Consider the following 25830-nt stretch of genomic DNA (forward strand, 5'->3'; position numbering starts at 1 on the left):
TAATGGAATTTCGGTTCAATACACTTTATTGGAATTTCAGTTCAGTACACTATATTGGAATTTCAGTTCAATACACTTTATTGGAATTACATTTTAATACACTGTGTTGGAATTTTGGTTAGAGTCACTGTAGGTAAGATGAAAAGAAGACACATATTTTGTCCTTTTTCTGCAGATTCTGGCCAGAAAGTTGGCATTTTAATGCTGGAGGGTCCATAAAATGATACTGTGAAAGCTTTCTAAAGTGCAAATCCCCACTTCAAGGACCTATGATTCCAGGTTCTGGACTCTTGGGTTTTACATTGGTTTTAGTCTTATGTAAACTGGATTTTGGGAGGAATGTGCCCTGTAGTTCCATTTCCAAAATGAGCTCTGTACCTTCTCAAATTAAGCAAGATGGAATACAGAAAGAACAGAAGAGACTGAAGGAAATAATTTCAACAAATAATACAATTTTGTGTTTTATTCATATTATTTTAGTGTTGCAATTTTGCATCATAAGTGAAACATTGCAAAAATGTGTTTTCTGATGTTAAATGCATCCTGAATGAAGTCTCTTAACAACTTATGGAATAGCATTTAATTCTTGTTTAGTTAATTATTAATTTTATGACTTTGCAACAAGGAGTGTTGTATTTGTAAATTTCAGTGGAAGGCCATTCTGTTTCCTCTAGTTTATTGTTGTAATACTTAAATACACTTGCCAATAACTCCAGTCCACGATGTGTCAGAACATCTGGATGTACGTAGTTTGCAGTTGGATCTAACGTACATCTGAGTATGGATGGTAGAACTAACATTAGATTAAGCCCACGATGTGTCAGAACATCTGGATGTACGTAGTTTGCGGTTGGATCTAACGTACATGTGAGTATAGATGGTAGAACTAATTAAGGAGGCATTGGTAGTCTTCAGTAGGATATTCAACATACAACAGATTTGGGATTGGGAAAAATATTATTGATGTTGACTGCAGTGTGTGCTCTTTAGGGAGGGGGTGATGTCTGGAGTTAGCACCTAATTAATACATTCCAGCTTAATGTATTTTTTCAGTCTGCTTATAATCAGATCTCCAGTCCTAGCTAGGTAGAGATCTGGTGGCCTTTTGGTTCACCAACCCAAGAACTTTTCATATTCCTGAAAGTAACACACATGATTCAGAACATATTGTTACTAATCGCAAATCTCCTTAAGACAATTTTCAAAGCTTTATCAGTTTGGATACTAAAAATAAATGGACTGGAAGTTCCAAAGTCACCAAAACACAACCTGTTATGGTATCTGTCAGATCTCCATTATGGATATAGAGGTCTGATTTGATAGATTGTGTTTTTTTAATGATACACATTAACACTTGTTCTGCTTAAAAGTATATTGGCAAACTAAACAAACCCAGATCTGCGTTGGCATAATATGCTGACATATCTAGGTCTCTGCAATTTGTTTGGAATCATCAATAGAACACAAAATCATATTACTATTATTATTATTATTATTATCTACCCTGCAGTAAAATGGTACTCTATAATTAACTGTATATTCCATATCTGCCTTGCAGTAAAATGGTACTCTATAATTAACTGTATATTCCATTATCTGCCCTGCAGTAAATGGTACTCTATAATTAACTGCATATCCCATATCTACCCTGCAGTAAAATCGTACTCTATAATTAACTGTATATCCCATATCTACCCATAGTAGAATGATGCTCTATAATTAACTGTATATTCCATTATCTACCCCGCAGTAAAATGGTACTCTATAATTAACTGTATATTCCATATCTGCCTATCTACCCATAGTAGAATGGTACTCTGTAATTAACTGTATATTCCATTATCTACCCGGCAGTAAAATGGTACTCTATAATTAACTGTATATTCATTATCTACCCTGCAGTAAAATGGTATTCTATAATTAACTGTATATCCCATATCTACCCATAGTAGAATGGTACTCTATAATTAACTGTATTTTCCATATCTGCCATACAGTAGAATGGTTCTCTAAAATTAACTGTATATTCCATATCTACCATACAGCGAAATAGTACTCTAAAATTAACTGTGTATTCTGTTATCTACCCTGCAGAAGAATGATACATTGCAGTTAACTGTATGATCTAGTACCATACTATAGAATGGTACTCTATAATTAACTGTATGATCTACCACCATACAGTTGAATGGTACTCTATAATTAAATGTATGATCTACCACTATACTATAGAATGGTACTCTATAATTAAATGTATGATCTACCACCATATAGTAGAATGGTACTCTGTAATCAACTGTATGATCTACAATACAGTAGAATGGTACTCAATAACTAACTGTATATTCCATATCTACCCTGCAGTAGAAAGTGGTGGTGTTTCTTTGATAAGTGTTATGTACAATATCAGATTTACTCAGTACATGTATTAGCACAGTGATATAGCGAGGCTGTTAGAAATGTTTAAAAAAATGACATGCATTATAAAATGACCATTATGACTGTCCTTAATTCTTGGGGCCATGGATAGTTCAGGATAAGAATGTTATAATGATCATTTCTATTAAGTCTGTTCACACCTGGAGTTGCAGACTACCTTCTTACATTCTAAAATGGACTGTTGGGTCTGTTTATTTACAATATATTACTTGGTATGGACCTTTAGTTTCAATTTCCCAGTACTTAATTAACTGTTTACTCACAACAATCTGCACTTTTTTTGAATTGCTGTTTTTGCTTGGGTCATTAGGTGACAAACATTGGATACCTTCTACACCCATCAATAGACATTCCATCATGAAATTCCTAACCAGCAAAATATAAGAGGGGTACATGTATTAAACATTTCTGTCTATTAGTGTATTGTACAGCAAAGTTCTTTATTGAATTAAACAGTATGTCTGTGCTAAAGTACTCCCTAATGAACCGCATAATATTTTCTTTGTTGAATTATCCAGGTGTTGAATGCCATTTTGTATTCACTCTTTGCTGTTTCTCTATCATTGGAAAACTACACTTCCAAATGCATGGCAGCTTTCACATCATCTGCCTCTTGGTGGATCTTGTTAAGAGAATTCAGACAAAATCACTTGAAGCTAAACCATGGCATTATAGAACATTTGGCAGCATTTGGAATCTGGGCTTCTTTGGGTAGTTCATTATGATGGCAGATTTCTGGACATTGTTATAGAATAAATGGATACCTTGGAGACCAGTGCATGGACTGGTAGTGTTCTACAACTTTTGGCAATAGTTCAGAAGCATACAAATGTCCAGTGACATTCTGAGTCAAGCAGACGTACATTTTCCTGGACATCTGGGAATTTTTGCATTAAAAAATTATGCATGTAAAATTATCTCACGGTCGAACCACATTGGGCAATGTACTCTCTGCTCATAAATTCTCCAATCCAGACTTTATTATTTTCTTTTGAGTCCGCTTTAAAAAGTAAATCCATATTGTGTCACAATTGTGACAATTTCATTTAGATGTCTCTGGTCACTCCGTTTATATTTGGTGAGTAGCTATTTGGCGATTTCAATTCTAGTCTGTTTTTAATCAGCCGTCAACAAACACAGGACCCATCTTAAACAAACATTTCTGAGCTTCAAATAATTCTTCATCATATTAAAAACGGCTGATGAATTAATGCCATTGATGATAGACATATCTTCCACTGTGTACTGTTTTGACTCTATGGTCTTACAAAAAGAGTGAGAACCAACACATTTTGTAAAATTGAAAATATAATTTATTTCCCTGAAATATGAAGTGAAAAGTAAAAATATCTTACAGTATGGTGAATGAAATCATATAGAGCCTGGTTCTATCAAGTCCAAAAGTATCAAGTAATCCAAGTGAGTTCCAGTGGTATTCCAAATGATGTTCTATACTGTACTGATATAACAACAGTTCAGAAGAATCACTGATATAATCCCAAGATGTCTTTAAATGAATTGACAGTAATTTTATAACAGTTATAAATCCAAATTGCCTTTCAATGAATTCACAATATTTCTGTGACATTTATTAAATATCCAAATATATTTATACTTCAAGCACTGTAATTCAAACAAATAGTTAAATATGAATCCTCCCTAAAATAAATGAATCCTCCCTATAGCAGAATTGTTATATGATGACATTTTTATGTCTACAGGCATTTAGCTGTGTTATGTAATGTGCATATGTCTGCAGGAATATGGCATGCTGTGTTACATAACATGCATATGTCTACAGGCATATGGCATTCTGTGTTATGTAACATGCATATGTCAACAGGCATATGGCATGCTGTGTTATGTAACATGCATATGTCTACAGGAATATGGCATTCTGTGTTATGTAACATGCATATGTCTACATGCATATGGCATTCTGTGTTATGTAACATGCATATGTCTATGGGTATATTGCTTTCTGTGTTATGTAACATGCATATGTCTACAGGCATATAGCATGCTGTATTACATAACATGCATATGTCTACAGGCATATACCTGTGTTACATGCATATATATGTCTACAGGCATATATAATGCTGTGTTACATAACATGCATATGTCTACAAGCATATGGCATTCTGTGTTATGTAACATGCATATGTCTACAGGCATATGGCATGCTATGTTTTCTACAGGCAGATGGCATGTTATGTTACATAAAATGCATATGTCTACAGGCATATGGCATTCTGTGTTATGTAAGATGCATATGTCTACAGGCATATGGCATGCTATGTTATGTAACATGCATATGTCTACATGCATATGGCATGCTGTGTTACATAACATGCATATGTCTGCAGGCATATGGCATGCTATGTTACATAACATGCATATGTCTACAGGCATATGGCATGTTGTGTTACATAACTTGCATATGTCTACAGGCATATGGCATGCTATGCTATGTAATATGTCTACAGACATGACATGCTGTGTTACATAACATGCATATGTCTACAGGCATATGGCATGCTGTGTTATGTAACATGTGTGTCTTCAGGCATATGGCATTCTATGCTGTCTACAGGCATATGGCATGCTATGTTGTCTACAGGCATATGGCATGCTATGTTATGTAACATGCATATATATACAGGCATATGGTATGTTGTGTTACATAACATGCATATGTCTACAGGCATATGTCATTCTGTGTTATGTAACATGCATATGTCTACAGGCATATGGCATGCTATGTTATGTAACATGCATATGTCTACAGGCTTATGGCATGTTGTGTTACATAACTTGCATATGTTTACAGGCATATGGCATGCTATGTTATGTAACATGCATATGTATACAGACATATGACATGCTGTGTTGCATAACATGCATATGTCTACAGGCATATGGCATGCTGTGTTGTCTACAGGCATATGACATGCTATGTTGTCTACAGGCATATGGCATACTATGTTGTCTTCAGGCATATGGCATGCTGTGTTGTCTACAGGCATATGGCATGCTGTGTTAAGTAACATGCATATGTCTACAGGCATATGGCATGCTATGTTGTCTACAGGCATATGGCATGCTGTGTTGTCTACAGGCATATGGCATGCTGTGTTGTCTACAGGCATATGGCATGCTATGTTGTCTACAGGCATACAGCATGCTATGTTGTCTACAGGCATATGGCATGCTGTGTTGTCTACAGGCATATGGCATGCTGCACATGCAGCTGCAGATAATTGTTTAAAATATTTTGTCATTAATTGGCATTAAATTTATTGACAGGTTAAAAAACTCAAAAAGTTGAAACAAATTTTTCAGAACTTTGCAGTACTCATTGTACATGTACAGTATAACACTGCCAGTAAAGTATACATATGCTATATTGACCTATTAATCAAATTCCTTTGGTTTATTTTGTTAGTCTTTTTCTACTGTTTTCTCATTGTTGTACGTTTTCAAATTGTCACAGAGAAGTTTGAAACTGAACTGTAACTAACTAGACAACTAGTAAAAATCTGAGAAAACTAAAAACCATTTGCATTGATAACACAATTTGAAAGCCTTTTGTAGTATAAGGTAGCTGTTGTTACAAATTATACACATTATCAAAGATCTATTACTAGAATTAGGATTGACTATTCAACTAATATTGAAAATTGAATGAATGAAAGCTAAGTAAGAAAAGTTCAAAGTTTACTCTTTTTGCTTGCAAGATCAAATACCTCTTTACATTGACAGACTGGCAGTCATTCAGAAATACCTTCAGAGATAGGAATAATGCTTTTTAACCTTGATAAACAGCAATACCATTTGGCTAGTGAATAATGAATAGAGACAGTTGAGGGTAATTTGCCATTTTGATCAGCAAGACACTTGCATCAAATATGAAATGTGTAGTCCATTTGTGCAGTAGTTAGCACTTAAAGTTCCTGAGGTTTGGTAAGTTGCGATTCAGGGTCATACAGATTGCAAAATCAAATGGCAGCCTACTTAGTTAAAAACAAAGAAATAAAAAAGAAAAAGAAAAAACAAAACAAAATAAAACCCCACAGGTAGCCTAGTTCTGCAATGTAAGACTTCTACTCTAATATTTATGTTGTTTGGGTTGAAAAAACATCAGGGTAGACATTTTATCATTGTAGGACTACAGCTTTTCCAGCTTGATTCAGTAGCCTTAGAATGGTAGGTGATGCATAAGGCTTACTCTTTCTTTTGTTTTGATAAAATTCTTCACCTTTGTGAAAATGTTTTTATAAATATTTTTTGAAATTAAATTGAAAAACAAGATGTAGAATGAAGTCATGTAACCCACTAGGCTTCCTGTACATGTAGTTCTGAACTAATATTCTGGTATGGGCTCCAGGCACAAGGTTTTGAGATTCTTTAAATAATGGTTGGTTCCTGTATGATGCTTATTGTTTACAGGAGCTTAATTTACATTTTTGATTTTGGATTTAATGGAAAGGAGGTCCTTGACTCTCAATCATAACAGTGATTTTTGATGTAAATGAATACAAACTGTTGCTGTTTAATATCCAATACACAGATGCAGTTGTGCTGCCACAAGGCAAATTAATTTCATTTGCTTGCTCTTTAATATCCAATACACAAGTGCAGTTATGCTGCCAAAAGCAAATTAAATCCATTTACTTGAATAAAATGCCAGACAAACACGTCTGTTCCACATTATATTTATTGCAGCTAAAAAAATGTTTCTGATAATCTCAGAATGTTCATAATTCCTTTGTTCTACATGGCCACATCCTGGATAATCCATGACATCAACATCAGCTTCTTGCATATTTAATATGTGGCATGTGGTACCTATTATCGTGTATATTCAATTTGTATTGTATACTTTACCTTTGTCCCTGTTTGAGAGTAGAGGTCTACCTGACTTCTCTCATGTTTGTCTGATAGTAAGCTATAAATAAGTTGTTTACTTGGGATTGAATTCAAGACCCAGCCTTGATTTTGGCATTAGGAGATTCTAGAAAACAATTTCTTCACAGTTTGGGGCAATTTTCCATTAAGATATAAAGTTTTTTTCAGAAACTTTTTCAGTTATTATGATATAGGTCAAGTTGGGGTGTATATAAGGTTGTTTACATTAGAATTATTCATTCCAATCTTAATGTCAGTTTTTTAGTTGTGCTCAGTTATAATTTGAGAGGTAGGTGTGTGTGTGTGAGAGAGAGAGAGAGATTTGGATTTTTAACGTAGCTTTAACAATTTTTCAGTCACTTTCTGCAGTTTGACAGTTTGAAGCAATGTCTAGCACTGGGATATCATTCTGCAGACATGTAGTGTCATGTTCCACCCAGTCACATTATCCTGGTACCAGGCTGACCAATCCTAACACTAACCTCTTAACACATTAACCCCTGGAGCTTTCTGTCATTTTCGCCTGAAAATCAAGTAGGAAACACATTTTGAAAGCTGTTTCTGAATAAGACTCGAACTCAACAAATCCTGGTCATCTTTCTTAACACACTGCCTAATTGTGTTAGAAACATCGTTTTTCATTGGCTATTTGACTTGCACATGAGCAAAAGGGTAAAAAAATAATTCTTTTTTCTCTCTTCTAAATGGAGCCATTATTTTTTTATGGAGACCACTCTTTATTCCAAATGCCCATCTTATCCTACTTGTTGCAAAGGCTCATCTGTCTGTTTGCAGTTCATACCGGTTTACCTTAGATCTGAGACCAAAAAGTCTAAAATCCGGACACAAAATCAGATTCCGACCACGGGTGAATTTTGGGTAAAAAAAAGTTGGGTCCAAAAAATGAGGTTTTTCTGTCTGTATTTTGTAGTGCAACTAGATATTCCAGATTATTTGGTATCATTGTAGAGCTACATCTGTCTACCTTTGTATAATACCACCCACTTTAGTGTATCATGCATGACCATGACGCCACAGAGCTCAGCAGTAGGCTACTACCTCCTGCCCCATAAAGTCATTGCAAGGGGTTAATGTATTAATGCTGAGTGCCAAGTAGGGCACTGCTGCCAATACTATTTATCTAAGTCTTTGGCATGGCTAAGTCCAATACCATTTATCTAAGTCTTTGGCATGGCTAAGTCCAATACCATTTTATCAATCTCTTTGGCATGGCTAAGTCCGAACTCGTGACCTCCCACAAATCTGAGGCAGATGCTCTAATCATTAAATCCACTCGGGTTGTAAATTTGAGAGGAATCTTTCATTTATTTAAGTTATTAATTGGGATTGCAAAGTACATATTGACTTTTGGACTAAAACACTATTTTGAGATTAATGTGAATTCATTCAGTGACATTCTGGATTATATCAAGGTGTTACATCAAGAATATTGTACATCAGTTCATCCAGGATTACGTGCACATCAGCACATTCAATAATTGAATTCATTTGGAACACTCTATACTTTTAGACTTGTGATATAACTTTATGGACCATTTGGAACACTCTATATTTTTAGACTTGTGATAGAACTTTTAGGACTTTTTGGGACCTAATTCACCGTGCTGTACGTTCTTTTTAAATTTCCATATTGTATTCTCAGGAAATAAAGCATATCAAAGATATCCTTAGCAACCGTTTGCCAGAATGTTGTAAAATTTGTGGTGGGGTGGGTGTGATTATCATGATTATGGAATAAACATGGTAACTGTGCAGAAGTGGGCGCTTACTGAGTAAAGATGTTGAATGTCAGTATTAATGAATTCATGGGCATCATATTGTCTTTAAATTTTCATACATATTTTGTTATCTTTGTCATTGTATGAATAATAGTCGGAATTGAAAATTCTGTGATAATTAATTTCAACAGATTTTTAAAGCCAAAAATTTGTTTATTTTAATAAGACCAGAATGTTCTCTACAGAAATAATACATTGTAATTGCAAAGGTTTTAATTTTAGAATGTTTGAAAAATTAATGGATATAAATAAAAATGTATTACACCAATACACTCTGTTTAATTGCACCATTATCAACCAACCCTGCGTAAGTTTGGGATTTTGCCTTGAGCATGATACATAGAGTTACATATTTGAACTGTGTTTTTAACATGTTAATGTGTATGATAAAAGCATGAAAATCACAACTAATGATTTTGCATTGAAATATAACAAAAATTTCAGTTGCCTTCATCACAGGAAAGGCAGATAATTTAGAGCTGGTTTGGGAACTAGTCTAAAACTGTAATTGATCTCTATTAACCAGATGATTGTAATCAAGAAAATAGTATGCTTGGTCTCCTGCTTGGCTAAGGGTGGTATTTATTATGAGATAACATTTTCAAGATGTCAGAATGGAAGGCAAATGATAGGTGTTTGATATCACCAGAAAAGAAACACACAGGATCAAAAAAATTATAATTCAATTCTGGAGCAGAATGAGACTGTATAAGAAAAAGTGACCATGGACCTTTGTTACTTACTGCAGGAAGCACTAGAATATAAACTATGGTGGACAGGTTAATGTTGTGCTCAGTTCTGTCAATAAAGATCCATCTGAATGGGAAGTCACAGTGTTACCCAACAGACCCCTATATGTGACAGAACCAGGACATCAAGACCAGTAGATTTACACATTTTGACCAGTAGGTTGGCTTCTAAACCTGTAGATTGTATAAATAGCTCCTGTGATAGACATTAGTCTGTCATCCATCTGGCCATTTTGTTACTCCTTTTAAACTACATAGAGGATTGACATGAAACTTTACACACACATTCATCCCATGGTCTAGTTGGTCCTAAATGAAAATTGTGCTGATCAGACCTTCAATATGGCTGCCATAATGGCCATCTTGAAAAGCTTGTTGTTACTCATGAAGTGATGGTCATATCAACATTGGCTTTTACAGACAGACTTCATGTCTAGTTGGCTAGAAAAATGGTGCTGATCTTTCATTGTGATCACCATGTCAGCCATCTTGAAAATATTGTTTTTCTTACTTCTCCTGAGTGGATGGATGGTCATATCAGCATGGGGTTTCCGCTTTAATATTTCTTATGATAACTAGTTGGTCTAAATGGAGGGTCAAAATAAATTGGGGTTTTCACTTAGAGACTTCTTTTGATGTCTAGGTGATCCTAAGTGAAAATGATGTCCATTATGGTTTCCAGCATGGCCATCTTGAAAATCTTTTCACTACTCCCCCAGAATGGAGGATTATTATGACATGGGGTTTTCACTAAAACAATTCTAACGATTTCTACTTTGTCCTAAATGAAAATGATATTTTATCAAGCTGGTGTCCATTATGTGTATCACAGCAGCTAATTTGAAAATCTTTTATTCGTTGAAGAATATCAGAGATGGATTCAACATTTGACAGTTAAAAGAAATAAATGGTCTAATCATGAATTCCTGGTAATTCTTTTTGCCCAGTGGAGCACTATTCCCTTCAAAGGACTCTTTTTGACAGAATATAAGAGAGAGTTTCAACACTCTGCAGTTAAATTATAGAAATGGTCTTATCTTCAATTCATGGAAATTCTTTTTTGCCCATTATAGCATCAGTCCCTTTGAGGGATTCTTGTTGACATTCTTTGTTCAGATTTTAAGGGGATTGAAAAAAATGGAATTTTTGATGTAATATACTTGTATAATTCTGTTCTCTATAATAAAATAGCAAGTTTTGAACATCATTCAGATTCTAATAGAAAATGTTACAATAACAATGAATGAATACTGGTCAATGTATTGTCAATTAAATAAAAAAAGAGTAGTTGTGTATCTCATATTTCACCACAGACTTTCTATAAAATCCATTAGCATTTTACTTTCCTTCACAAGATCATTTAACAGGCTTTCAGTAATTTTCTGATCCATAATTACTTTATATTTTGCAATCAATGGAGAATGGACTTTCTGTATCAGAATGTGTCAATGGCAAAACAACCATGCTTAATTTTTAAGGAAGTTCAAAATTCAGTTTTGCTGTATCCTGGTTTTTAAAGGCAGCTGACTGCTCTCCAATTATCTTCCAAGTTAAGTTAACCCGATGAAGAAGTTTCCGAGTTGGACTTATATCATATCATGTGTGAAAAAATGGCATTAAACCCACAAAAACAAACAAAACAAAACATCAGCAGAATGCTTTTGCAAGTGGAAAATATCATGAAAACTTTGAAGAGTAAATTCGTTTTGTTAGAAAAAACATGTTCTATCTGTGTTATAATTATGACACCAATAATATTTGAATAAACTTGTAGTACTTAGTTCACAGCAAAACATCAATATAGATATTGTTAGATTTCACATATTTAAATACCTAATTAAATTGCTTTGGAAGTGTTGTGACCTTTCAAATCAGCCATTACCTCATTTATTTTTTTATCTGGAACTTTACGTATCTTTATTGAGCATCATCTGACATTCATCAAGTAACATCTTTTCTTAGATAAACCATTCAGGTTGTCTTACATACAGTCATAAACCATTCAGGTTGTCTTATATACACAGTCATAAACTATTCAGATTGTCTTACATACACAGTCATAAACCATTTAGATTGTCTTACATACACAGTCATAAACCATTCAGGTTGTCTTATATACACAGTCATAAACTATTCAGATTGTCTTACATACAGTCATAAACCATTCAGGTTGTCTTACATACACAGTCATAAACCATTCAGATTGTCTTATATACACAGTCATAAACTATTCAGATTGTCTTACATACACAGTCATAAACCATTTAGATTGTCTTACATACACAGTCATAAACCATTCAGATTGTCTTACATACACAGTCATAAACCATTCAGATTGTCTTACAGTCATAAACCATTCAGATTGTCGTACATACAGTCGTAAACCATTCAGATTGTCTTACATACACAGTCATAAACCATTCAGATTGTCTTACATACAGTCGTAAACCATTCAGATTGTCTTACATACACAGTCATAAACCATTCAGATTGTCTTACATACACAGTCATAAACCATTCAGATTGTCTTACATACACAGTCATAAACTATTCAGATTGCCTTAGATACACAGTCATAAACCATTCAGATTGTCTTACATACACAGTCATAAACCATTCAGATTGTCTTACATACAGTCATAAACCATTCAGATTGTCTTACATACACAGTCATAAACCATTCAGATTGTCTTACATACAGTCGTAAACCATTCAGATTGTCTTACATACACAGTCATAAACCATTCAGACTATCTTACATACAGTCATAAACCATTCAGATTGTCTTAGAACTTTGCATACACAGTCATATTGAAGTATGTTTGGTCCTGAATGAAAATAGTGCCCCCCAGACATCCAATATGGCCACCAGGGCAGCCATTTGAAAACCTTATTATCACTGCCTCTTCTGAATAAATTAGATTTTTCCCAAAATACATTTTCAAACATGTAGCTGGTGCTTAGTGAAAATGGTAACGATCTGACCTCTAACATCTCTGTCATTGTGGCCATGAATTTTTTTTTATTTTGCTCCATCAGGTTTTTACCAAAACACTTTCGTCAGTAAATGCATGTAGTTGGTTCTGAGTGAAATTGGTGCCAATTTGACATCCAGCATGGCTGCCAGGGTGACTGGCAATCTTGAAAATCTTGTTATTGCTACTCCTCAGTGGACGAGTTCAATTATGAGCAAGGTTCTATGTATATTATAACTTTATCTTTGGAAATAATTTTTATTATATGATTGTAAATAAAGAACATCGCATGATATCATGTTTGGGAGATAGTTTTTGGATAAGGTGGAGGAACCAATCCTCATTCAAATCCAGAAATATAAGTACCGACCTTCTGTATGTACTCGCATATAACTTGAATCTCGACTGTCACCTCACCCAGACTCCTGTCACATTATGTGCTAGCAGGTCTGGGTGTATGCAGTTTATAACGTAGTCAATAGAACAAACAACTCAGATCTGCCAGTTCATTATGGGACAGCATATCAGAGTCTGTGTTGCTTGCAGTTGGGGTGGACTTATAAATAAGTATATACAGTATGTATAATCTTTATTTTAGCAAAACAACACAAAATATATGAATTTGCAGTCTACTGGTTTCTTTCATATTTATCTTGCAATGTGTGTATGCCTACTCCCACCCCTCCCACCACCTGTTTACATTAAATAGATTTGGAGTGGGGATGTGTTTAGAATTAAACCCACCACTATTTCTGACTGCATGGAGGAGGGGAACAAACATTCTAATTTTTTTGTTATTTTGTCTCAACATTTTAAATAAATGTAGCAGACTTTAGGCTCGAACCTCTTGCTGGGAATAGGGTGGTACAGATGGGGTAGGGGTAAGTAATATATGATTAATTCATGAGGATTTTCCTGTGATGGTGAGCTATGGAAGTGGTTGTAGTTTATTCTTTTCACTTCATCAATGTAATGTAGGTTGCATTTTAGCCAGTTTGTAGTCTAACATGATTGATCAACTTGCTTCAGCTTGCATTTTAGCCTGTCTGTACTCAGCATGATCAATCAACAGTTAGACTTGACATTTATCGCAGGTTCTTATCGTCTTGATGGGTATAATTAATGTTTTCTTTATCTAAATTATTTCATCTTGACAGAACTGATGTAAGTTTATCTCCAGAATGAAATGCTGTCATAGTCTTGTTTTCGTTAATCTTTCCATCAATATAATGCATAGATATTTGTATGCATGTTTGAAATTAGCTATCCAGATATATTCTAGATGTGATAGTTTAGTCCCAGTAAGAGAGATTTGTCTTGTGGCAAGCAGATCTACAAACTGTTGAACATGAAACTTGGTATTAGCCAATCAGAAAGGACATTATTTCAAAAAGTCTTTTTTGAGCAGCTCCAAATAAAAACTTTTCTATCTCAGGCTTAGAAGTTTAATGATCTTGAGTTCAAATTTGCAGGTTTCAGATACTGGTTTGGATTGGTATTTTATAACACACATTGCAAGTATATTCAATGGGGGATGATCTTGTGGTAGTATTCTAGCGTTATACTAGCCACTGAGCCATCATGGATCCTGCCTCCATTTGGCACCACATGACATGCAGAAGAGTAAAACATCCCTGAGCATGCTGGGTGGGGTGGGGTGTGTGTGCCATACACACAGTACTGTAAACTGGCAAGTTTACATACATAATACAGTCAATTTCTGCATGCTTTAAGATTTTCAGAATACTCATAATACATAATAGCTAATTATTCTTCTCTCAATTTTGTCAAGGGTTGATTTGATGGGTGGTATATTTTTGTACGTTTGGGTAACCATAAGTACTCAGGTTGACAAGAAATCATCATGTGCAAATTTTTAAATTTATAAAATAGGGTGGTAGGCAAGCACTGATTCCCTATCATTTAAATTACATGAGTACTGAAGTTAAAAAGATTATGTTATCTTGTGGGCAATTTAACGACATGCATTTCTTTGTTTCTCCACAAAACTTTGATGAACTGGTTTTCATGAAGTTTGCAAGAGCTTACTGATTAAGGAGAATTTCCAGATAAACTGAAATAAAATAATTTGATCTTATAAAATACAGGTTAACTACTGCATTCAGTTGCATATCGGCATGACAGAGAACACTTGTGACATCTGAAGGTATACACATACAGTATTTGAGTGATGCTTGGACTGTGTAGCTACGAAAGACTCAGGGAAAGTGTATATTTTAATTGCGGCAGGAAATGAGTAGGAAAGCGTTATGTTTTAATTTATTTTGATGATCAGAACAGAGGAGTGCATAATGATACCAAAATCAAATGTTTGATGAAGGAGGAGACTCAGCAGAGCTGCTACTGTCAGGTTCTAGTGAAAAATTCTTTGGTTTGATCTTCAGTGGTAGCTCTCTTGCACCAAAATCAGACAGACAGATACATGTACCATAAAAATGAAAGGTTCAAGACAGCTGCACGTACACTGTAGGTTTGTCATAAAGTTGTTATATATACCTGACTTCTAAAAAAGGAATTATGTTCAATATAGGATTTTATTATGGCTTCAAACTTGCAATGGGAGCATCTTGATTTGGTTGTCCATCAGTCTGTCTTTACATGATCGGTGACTTGGGCATCAACAATTAAGATATTGGGATCCCTGGATGATACCCATGTTCTTTCCTTACCCCCAAATACTTAAGCACTGGCCCAAGGATAATTACTTGAAAAATCAGTACCCTGACCCAATAACCACTTGCATACTGGGCATGACCACTTGCGTACTGGGCATGACCATGGGCATGACCACTTGCATACTGGGGATGACCATGGGCATGACCACTTGCATACTGGGCATGACCACTTGCATACTGGGCATGACCACTTGCATACGGGGCATGAAAAGACAAATGCACATACTCAACCAACGCTTGCTTCTGGGGCAGTCATTACCATTAGGACCTGCCAACAGGCTCAAAACTTCAGGTTGGAGGCCAATATGGGAAGTAGAGGTGTTTGTGCATTAAAACGACATAGTCTGAGTGATATTGTGATACAAGCTGTCATTACATGTATAGATACTGTATGTATATATGGCTGTATATACATACATGTGTGTAATGTCTTTGAACTCTTGCAGTGTTGGATCTTGACATGTCAAACTTGGGATAATCACAGTCCTGCAGGTGTAGATTGTACCAAGTTTTGAAATTTTGATTGCAATCTTGGGGGTGGGGCTAGGTGGGTGTGGATGATTTTGCATAAATTTCAGATAACTCGAGAGATTCATCTCTCACTTGCGACAGATTGTACAATATATGTGATCAATCTCAGAACTAAGCATCAAATTAAATATGTGAGGGTCTCTGATGCATAAATGAAGGTCAAGGGAAACACTGACACAGTTATATGTGAACTTGTAATTGCTTGCCAGATAAAATAGACTTCAGTGCAATGTACAATACATTAATGATGATAATTGCTTGTATAATTGGTACATTGAATAATGAATACTGAATGATGAATACTGAATAATGAATACTGAATGATGAATCTTTGTTCCCACTATTAGCACTTAAACTAGTATAAATGGTTGTAATTGACATTATGTACATTTGGGTTCTACCCAACCATAATTCTTCCTTTATAATTGTAAAATGCACCCAGTAACATATCACAAAGCCTTAACAATGCACCCAGTAACATATCACAAAGCCTTAACAATGCACCCAGTAACATATCACAAAGCCTTAACAATGCACCCAGTAACATATCACATATCCTTAAAAGTGCATCCAATGATGTATCACAAACCCTTAAAAATGCACCTTGTAACATATCACAAACCCTTAAAAATGTACCCATTAACATATCACAAACCCTTACAAATGTACCCATTAACATATCACAAACCCTTAAAAGTGCATCCAATAATGTATTACAAATCCTTACAAATGCACCCAGTAACATATCACATTCCCATAAAAAATGCATCCAAGAATGTACATGTATCACAGATCCTTAAAAAATGCATCCAAGAATGTACATGTATTACAGACCGTTAAAAAATGCATCCAAGATTGTACATGTATCACAGACCCTTAAAAAATGAGGCTTTATGTTTAGAACACAAGGGTCTTATATGTGCATTTCTAGTTTCATTTATTTAGTATAAATTTTTCAGTTCTTAGACTTTTTGACATTGACCTTCTTTGTACATTGAAGCAAAATGTTGTTGTTGTTGGGCTTAACGTCATTTTTCAGCACACGATAGGCTATGCATGGTGGCCAGTATTACTGGTGGAGGAAGAACCTGGGCAAAACCCCGGGAAGAACCACCGACCCACGAGAAGCTACTGGCAAGCTTTCTCTACCCACATTGGCCGAATCCTAGACTTGAACCCATGCAGACAGAGGTGAGATGGCAGTGATCCGTAACAGAGAGCGCTTTAGACCACTCGGCCACTCAAGGCCCCCAAAGCAAAATGTAGTTGAGATAGACAAATATGATTTGTATTTGGCATACTTGTATTCATATGTAGATGGCATGATTCCATTTTGAGATGTTTACAACAATTTTGACAGTGTTTCACAATTTGCGAACTTTTGAACTAGAGATATTTTTGGACAAAAAAAACTATTTAGCACAGTTTATTGGGAACTATCATTATGTAGACAAATGAAATTTTGCATGCATATTTGTATGAATAGGTTGAGAACTCAAGTAGCTTGTAATATGGCAAACCCTGTCTTGAAAGACCACTGTCATGAGAGACCAGACTCAATGGAGAACAGACTTATTCATTATATAGTGTTCGATTTGTCTCAGGAGACCACCTGAACTGAGACACAATGATTATTTGGCAGAAAGGAGGTCTTTCAAGATAGTTTCTACTGTACTTTTATTAGTGTATAAGCCACTTGGATGATCCATTTAGATTTTTGTGCTATTTTATTGCAATTTGTCATTTTTGTGGATATTTTTATTTTGTTTGACATGGGCTATTCGGTCTGTAGTGATACATTCATTTTACAGAAACACCCGAAATAGTAAATTTGACATTTTCTTGCCCCCTTTTGTTCTATTCAGTTTTTTTTCCCCACAAAAGCCAAACAGTTTAGACCAAAATATGCATTCACATTATATGATTGCAGATAGACTGGTTCTGGGCTTTTTATGCAGTCCGAAAAACATTATACAATGACTTATAGACAGGGCTGTTTTCTGTTAGAGTTCCATTATGCAATAGCAGACAGACTGAGCTGTTTCGTTTGAGTCACATTGTACAATGACATATAGACAGGGCTGTTTTTGGTTAGAGTCCTATTATACAATGTCATAGACTGGACTGCTTCCATTTGAGTCACATTATACAATGACATAGACAGGGCTGTTTTGGTTAGAATCCCATTATGCAATGGCAGATAGACTGGGTTGTTTCCATTTGAGTCACATTTTACAATGACATATAGACAGGGCTGTTTTTGGTTAGAGTCCCATTATGCAATGGCAGATAGACTGGGCTGTTTCCATTTGAGTCACATTATACAATGACATATAGACAGGGCTGTTTTTGGTTAGAGTCCTTTTAAGCAGTGGCAGATAGAGTGGGTCTGTGTTGTATGCAGTATGAGTTACATTTTATGATGGCAGATAAATTGGACCTGCACTATTTTTTCCTTTGGGTCACATTTCAAGATGGCAGATAGTTTTGTGTTACTTGCAGTTTGTGTCACACTTTATGATTACAGATAGACTGGATACATAGTGTTTGCAGCTTGTGTTACATTTTATGATTACAGATAGACTGGATACATAGTGTTTGCAGCTTGTGTTACATTTTATGATTACAGATAGACTGGATACATAGTGTTTGCAGCTTGTGTTACATTTTATGATTACATAGACTGGATGCATGGTGTTTGCAGTTTGTATCACACTTTATGATCACATAGACTGGATGCATGGTGTTTGCAGCTTGTGTTACATTTTATGATCACATAGACTGGATGCATGGTGTTTGCAGCTTGTGTTACATTTTATGATCACATAGACTGGATGCATGGTGTTTGCAGTTTGTATCACACTTTATGATCACATAGACTGAATGCATGGTGTTTGCAGCTTGTGTTACATTTTATGGTTACATAGACTGGATGCATGGTGTTTGCAGTTTGTATCACACTTTATGATCACATAGACTGAATGCATGGTGTTTGCAGCTTGTGTTACATTTTATGATTACATAGACTGGATGCATGGTGTTTGCAGTTTGTATCACACTTTATGATCACATAGACTGGTTGCATGGTGTTTGGAGCTTGTGTTACATTTTATGATCACATAGACTGGATGCATGGTGTTTGCAGTTTGTATCACACTTTATGATCACATAGACTGGATGCATGGTGTTTAAAGCTTGTGTTACATTTTATGATCACATAGACTGGATGCATGGTGTTTGCAGTTTGTATCACACTTTATGATTACAGATAGACTGGATACATAGTGTTTGCAGCTTGTGTTACATTTTATGATCACATAGACTGGATGCATGGTGTTTACAGCTTGTGTTACATTTTATGATTACATAGACTGGATGCATGGTGTTTGCAGTTTGTATCACACTTTATGATCACATAGACTGGATGCATGGTGTTTGCAGCTTGTGTTACATTTTATGATCACATAGACTGGATGCATGGTGTTTGCAGTTTGTATCACACTTTATGATCACATAGACTGGATGCATGGTGTTTGCAGCTTGTGTTACATTTTATGATCACAGACTGGATGCATGGTGTATGCAGTTTGTGTTACATTTTATGATCACATAGACTGGATGCATGTTGTTTGCAGCTTGTGTTACATTTTATGATCACATAGACTGGATGCATGGTGTTTGCAGTTTGTGTTACATTTGTTGATGGCAGATAGACTGAATGTGTACTGTTTGCATTTTAATGGAAATTGGTCACAAGCAGATTTGTTTATTTTATAAATGATATACTTTAATTTAAAAGGTTACTAAGGCTCAGTGGTTGAGGTATTAGACTCCTGACAAGAAGGTTACTGGTTTAGTTCCCACATCAAGATTATTCTGGATTCACTGCCTTGGTGTGTTCTTGGGCAGGGTACCTTTACTCTGCTTAAAGCAGCATGATATAACCTTGAAGTGTTGATGTGCTGTAAAACAGCAAAACATATACTACAATTTATAATATGTCAGTAGCTTGTTAAATTTTCATGCATAAAATGTTTTAATCATTGTATTAGTGTTTAACTTTTCTTGAGCAATTTATTCATGAACTTAATACAGTATATATTATTTTCACAAAAAGTTTAATTTTGTGAAAATAATTTTCTTGCAGACTTGGCCAAAAGTTTGTGCTTAATCATTTTTGTTGCTATTTATACAGTATCTTCTATTTTTTTGTTGTTTTCAGGCCGTAGTGTGGCTGACCTCATAGAAAAGCACAAGTTTAATCAGTACCTCCTAGCCTCAGTCCCACGACCTTTTGAAATCATCAATCCAAAACAAATCCGCAAGAATGATGAAGTTGGAATATCAACGATAGAACATGAGATAAGACATCATGTAAGTCTGCATGACTTATGTCACCCGTGTTACCTTTATTAGCTTGCCATTTGTGTGGTTTGGAAGCAAGTACCACGATTGATATTTTTTATCTTCATATCTTTAAAAAATCAACCAAAGTGATATCATTTACCTTTGCAGACAACATTTTGCGTTGAGAGGTGTGTGTGTGTGTATGTGTGTGTGTGTGTGTGTGTGTGCATACATCCACACACACACATATCTCAAAGCAAAATGTTATCATCTCATACTGTGCATGCAAATATGTTGGTAGGTAGGTAGGTACATACATTTGTATCAGGGATCTTGAATTCTCTTTTTTTCCAGACATGACTGACAGATCAAAGATGCTGACCACATTAGTGTAAGCAGCTGCACATTGGTCATTGAATATGTAAATTTGTCACTGACTTGTTTATTGATTAAAGTGTCAAATAAATACTTTAACAAAGTAAAATTGAAAGGTGATGATGTTTATATTGTTTCTTTGTTGGACAATCAATACATATACAGTATTATTAATCTTGTTACAACCCAACTGCCTGAGGGTTAGATTGATCACAGTTGGATGTTTAAATGGGGATTGGGAAAGGAAACTTGATTCTTTAGTGAACAACAGTGCAGTAAATTTCAAAGATCATATTCTCAGCCATTGGTCCTGCAATTACAAGAAATGGAAATAAAAAGCTGTAAATGAATAATTGCCCTAGGGTATATACTACAGCATCCTCTCATTAGCATGCATTAGCTTGGGCCCATAACATTGTCTGTGGTACAGTATGTACCAAACAATGTTATATTAAGAACCATTATGCACATGACACCATGATAAATTGATAACTGTAATATCTTTGGAACTATGATATATTGATAACTGTAATATCTTTGGAACTATGATATATTGATAACTGTAATATCTTTGGAACTATGATATATTGATAACTGTAATATCTTTGGAACTATGATATATTGATAACTGTAATATCTTTGGAACTATGATATATTGAGAGTATCATGATATCCTGAACTCAAAAAGTTACATACAGTAAACTCCAGACATGTACATATTGCATTTCCTGAGAAAGTTCGAATCCACCCATCGTTGGGGAGCTGAATCTTCATGTTGATTGAACACATAAACATATGTGGTTCCTGCATGGGAACCCAACCTGTGCATTTGCATATGTAAGTGAATGACACACATCTCGAGGCATATTTATCTGCTTGGGTATTAATATTAATTTGTGTAAACATAGATGTGGATAAGTCAAATATACATAATTTGAGAGTATTCTATGTTTCATTAAATTTTCTTTCAAAACAACATTTTCAGAACATTGTAAAATAGCAATATTCAGTGAAATTTCAGTAAACAATAATGTTACAAAAGGCTACTGGTGGAAACACTTCAATAAATATACAAGTTCTGTCAAGTGAAATTCATAGTTCTGTCTTTTAATTTGGTTTCATTGTAATTATGCAATATGTCCTCTTGCGTATAATGTTGTTCCATCATCACAGCTATAGTCTGTATGCATTTCTGTGAGAACATAAATAAATGGCAACAATATTTTGATATCAGGCTTTTGGAAGTATTTGTTGAAGTGTTACACTCAACCTAAAGCCAAACCTGCTTTGTATTACGACATTAATGGCATCTTTTATATCAAACAAAATGGGTGAAATAAAAGTTAAAAGTGATGCAAATTCAACCTGCATAAGAGCTAGTGGTCAGTCATGTGTCAGATCAACAAGAGCTGGTGGTCAGTCATGTGTCAGATCAACAAGAGCTGGTGGTCAGTCATGTGTCAGATCAACAAGAGCTAGTGGTCAGTCATGTGTCAGATCAACAAGAGCTAGTAGTGGTCAGTCATGTGGCAGATCAACAAGAGCTAGTAGTGGTCAGTCTTGTGTCAGATCATCAAGAGCTAGTAGTGGTCAGTCATGTGTCAGATCAACAAGAGCTAGTAGTGGTCAGTCATGTGTCAGATCAACAAGAGCTAGTAGTGGTCAGTCATGTGTCAGATCAACAAGAGCTAGTGGTTAGTCATGTGTCAGATCAACAAGAGCTAGTAGTGGTCAGTCATGTGTCAGATCAACAAGAGCTAGTAGTGGTCAGTCATGTGTCAGATCAACAAGAGCTAGTAGTGGTCAGTCATGTGTCAGATCAACAAGAGCTAGTAGTGGTCAGTCATGTGTCAGATCAACAAGAGCTAGTAGTGGTCAGTCATGTGTCAGATCAACAAGAGCTAGTGGTTAGTCATGTGTCAGATCAACAAGAGCTAGTAGTGGTCAGTCATGTGTCAGATCAACAAGAGCTAGTAGTGGTCAGTCATGTGTCAGATCAACAAGAGCTAGTAGTGGTCAGTCTTGTGTCAGATCAACAAGAGCTGGTAGTGGTCAGTCATGTGTCAGATCAACAAGAGCTAGTGGTTAGTCATGTGTCAGTCAGATCAACCCATTTCAGTTGATCAGTTGAACACTGTTATAAATATTATTGCATATGTAATATTATTAAACTACCTTAAATTAGCCTACTCATTTACAAATATGATCAAAGATATCAAGGCAACCAAGCAAAATGAGTACTTTGGAAATAAAAAGCTTTGTTTCAGATATGCATCATTATGGAGAAGTGAGTTCTAGAGCTTGTAGTAAACCTAGAATTCTTTAATTATCCTAAAGGATGAGAACAAGTTTCACTGAAATCAGAGCATCAGTATTTTACTAATAAAATAATTTGAAAATGTTGAATCTCAGTATTGACAGTTGTTTCACCCAAAAAAATGAAATACATATCCCAAATTTTTGAAAGAAAAAAAAAACTTGTTTTGATCAGATGATTGTTGAAAACACTTGGAATAATGTTATTAATGATCTATCTTGAAAATGAAGGCAATTTATACAAAAAGTGAACAGTTTTCTTGTATATAAATGATAAAGCATGCATTATCTATACAGACACACAGAGACACATACACAGGGATGATGATGTGCAGCCATTGCAAAAACAACCAGCAGACCAAAAGTTTTTGAGTCAGCACATATTGTTTGTATACATAAGTGTCAAATAAACACATTAGTGAAAATTAAATCAAAGGTGATTAGGTTTGAACATTATTTCTTTGTCAGACAATTCATTCAGGTGTTGTCGACTAAACTTGCTGCAGCCCATCTGCTTACAGTCAGCAGGTTGAATGGCGTGGGGGTAAAGAATATTACCCTTGATTTTTAATTGACCAGTAGTGTGTTGAAGGTGAAAGAATGGTTTCTTGGTCAAGATATTTGGTAGCTGCTCACAGTGAGTACTACAAATGGAAAAGAAATGGAGCAAACATAATTGAACAATTGCAGATTGATCTAAAGACATTACAATAATTAGTCCATGACACTGTGTGCTTTTCAACAATGTTGTGGCATGTCAACACTGATCAGACCTTTAGGACAAAATATGGCACTTCTTTTTTAATAATACAATAGTCAGGATCTGTAACTATTGACCGTGTTATGTAGTGAACCACATTATATTGAGTGGTGTGATATGTATAGAACCACATTATGTTGAGAATAGCATAATATACTGAATTGTGGTATAGTGGTAACTATGAGCCTTTTTTTTTAAATAACGGTGTTCTTGAAAAGGAAATAAAGATATGAAACTAAGCTTAAGCTTGTTTCCTTTGTTACAGTTTCCCATTTGAGATTAGAAATATCCACTCTATTTATGTCTTCCAAACTCGTTATATCCAGTAGCTACGGAGACGAAAACAACTGCATTTATATTCATGAATGCCTCTGGGCACCACTAACTATAATACCCATCTATTTGTCACTAATTGCATATTGCATGTATATTGACTATGTGTGTTCAGTATTTATGGGTGATTGTCTTGGTAGGAGAGGGAAAGGAAGGAATATGAATATGTCGTATATACCTTCTGATATGTACATGTAGGTGTGTGTGTGTGTGTGTAACTAAGCTCCTTTGTATGGTGTCTTCAGCTAATTGTGTTACTCTGTAAATAAAGTCATTATTATCATTATTATTATTATTATTATTCACAACATTGGTAAAAGTTTGGTCAGGAGGTCCTTTGTTGCACCTCATTATATCAAGAATAGTGTTATAAAAGGGCATGTTATAATGAAGGACAGCTGTATGTGTTGCCAAAGCCCCAACTATAAAGAAATAATATTTGGTGACAACAACAACCAACATTTATTGCCATCCTCAAACACACATTTGAGGACCTGGGCAAATGAAACTTCAATTGGACCTGGCTGGAATGTCCATCACTTAATCTTTTATGTATTTTTAATGTAGTAAGTCTGTCTTTAAAAAAAAAATTATTTGCAAAACAGATGACTGGTGTAAAATACTGTTGTGGGGTGAAATTCTTTAGTGAAGTTTTCTGAAAGAAAAAAATCAGCTGTATAAAAAGTTTCATAAAAGTAACTAGTTAAGAATGGATGGACAATGCAAAAACTGAAGTAGCGTCAAATCCTGAACTGAAAATAATTTAATGGGTGAATTTTTATGATGTCACCGAATTTGACTACTCCTTGTATGTTTGATCTTTTGTGCATTGGCATTGCACATAAATTACAAAATTAGCCATTCCTTGACAATTTGTAAGAAAGTTCCTTGTTAATAATTAAGTATGGTATATAGATGTTCTTTTTGCTGTTGCATCTTTTATATCTCCTTGGAATGATTTTGCAGATTTGATAATTTTCACAAATATCTGGTGCAATGTTAAGTTTTAGGAAATAGGTGTTACAAGAGCCCCCAGAATTTTGGTATCCATGGTATGTGTGTATACAAGGTAAAATAGATTGATGGCACAATCCTGGCTGTATAGTGCTTAATAAGTTAAGTATCCCAAAAATAGACACAAAAATAAGCCTTAAAATAGACACAAATATAAGGCTAAAAATAGACACAAAGATAAGGCTAAAAGACACACAAAGATAAGGCTAAAGTACACACAAAGATAAGGTTAAAAATACACACAAAGATAAGGCTAAAAATACACACAAAGATAAGGCTGAAAAGACACACAAAGATAAGGTTAAAGAGACACACAAAGATAAAGCTAAAATACTCACAAAGATAAGGCTAAAAAGACACAAAGATAAGGTTAAAGAGACACACAAAGATAAGGCTGAAAAGACACACAAAGATAAGGCTAAAAATACACACAAAGATAAGGCTAAAAAGACACACAAAGATAAGGCTGAAAAGATACACAAAGATAAGGTTAAAGAGACACACAAAGATAAGGCTAAAATACACACAAAGATATGGCTAAAAAGACACACACAGATAAGGTTAAAGAGACACACAAAGATAAGG

At 35.0% G+C, this 25830-nt stretch overlaps 1 protein-coding gene across 1 annotated transcript in view; it reads left to right on the forward strand.

The window, feature by feature from the left end:
- Positions 1–25830, forward strand: part of LOC149776147 (disintegrin and metalloproteinase domain-containing protein unc-71-like) — a 290286-nt gene that overhangs the window by 11025 nt on the left and 253431 nt on the right. The window contains exon 2 of the mRNA XM_089942442.1: positions 20323–20474. Within this exon, the coding sequence (XP_089798568.1) occupies positions 20323–20474 (152 nt within the window). The remainder of the gene's footprint in view (positions 1–20322; positions 20475–25830) is intronic.

Source organism: Sinohyriopsis cumingii, chromosome 18 (assembly GCF_028554795.1).
Source record: "Sinohyriopsis cumingii isolate HCF-2022 chromosome 18, ASM2855479v2, whole genome shotgun sequence".
In the NCBI taxonomy this organism is placed as follows: Eukaryota; Metazoa; Mollusca; class Bivalvia; order Unionida; family Unionidae; genus Sinohyriopsis; species Sinohyriopsis cumingii.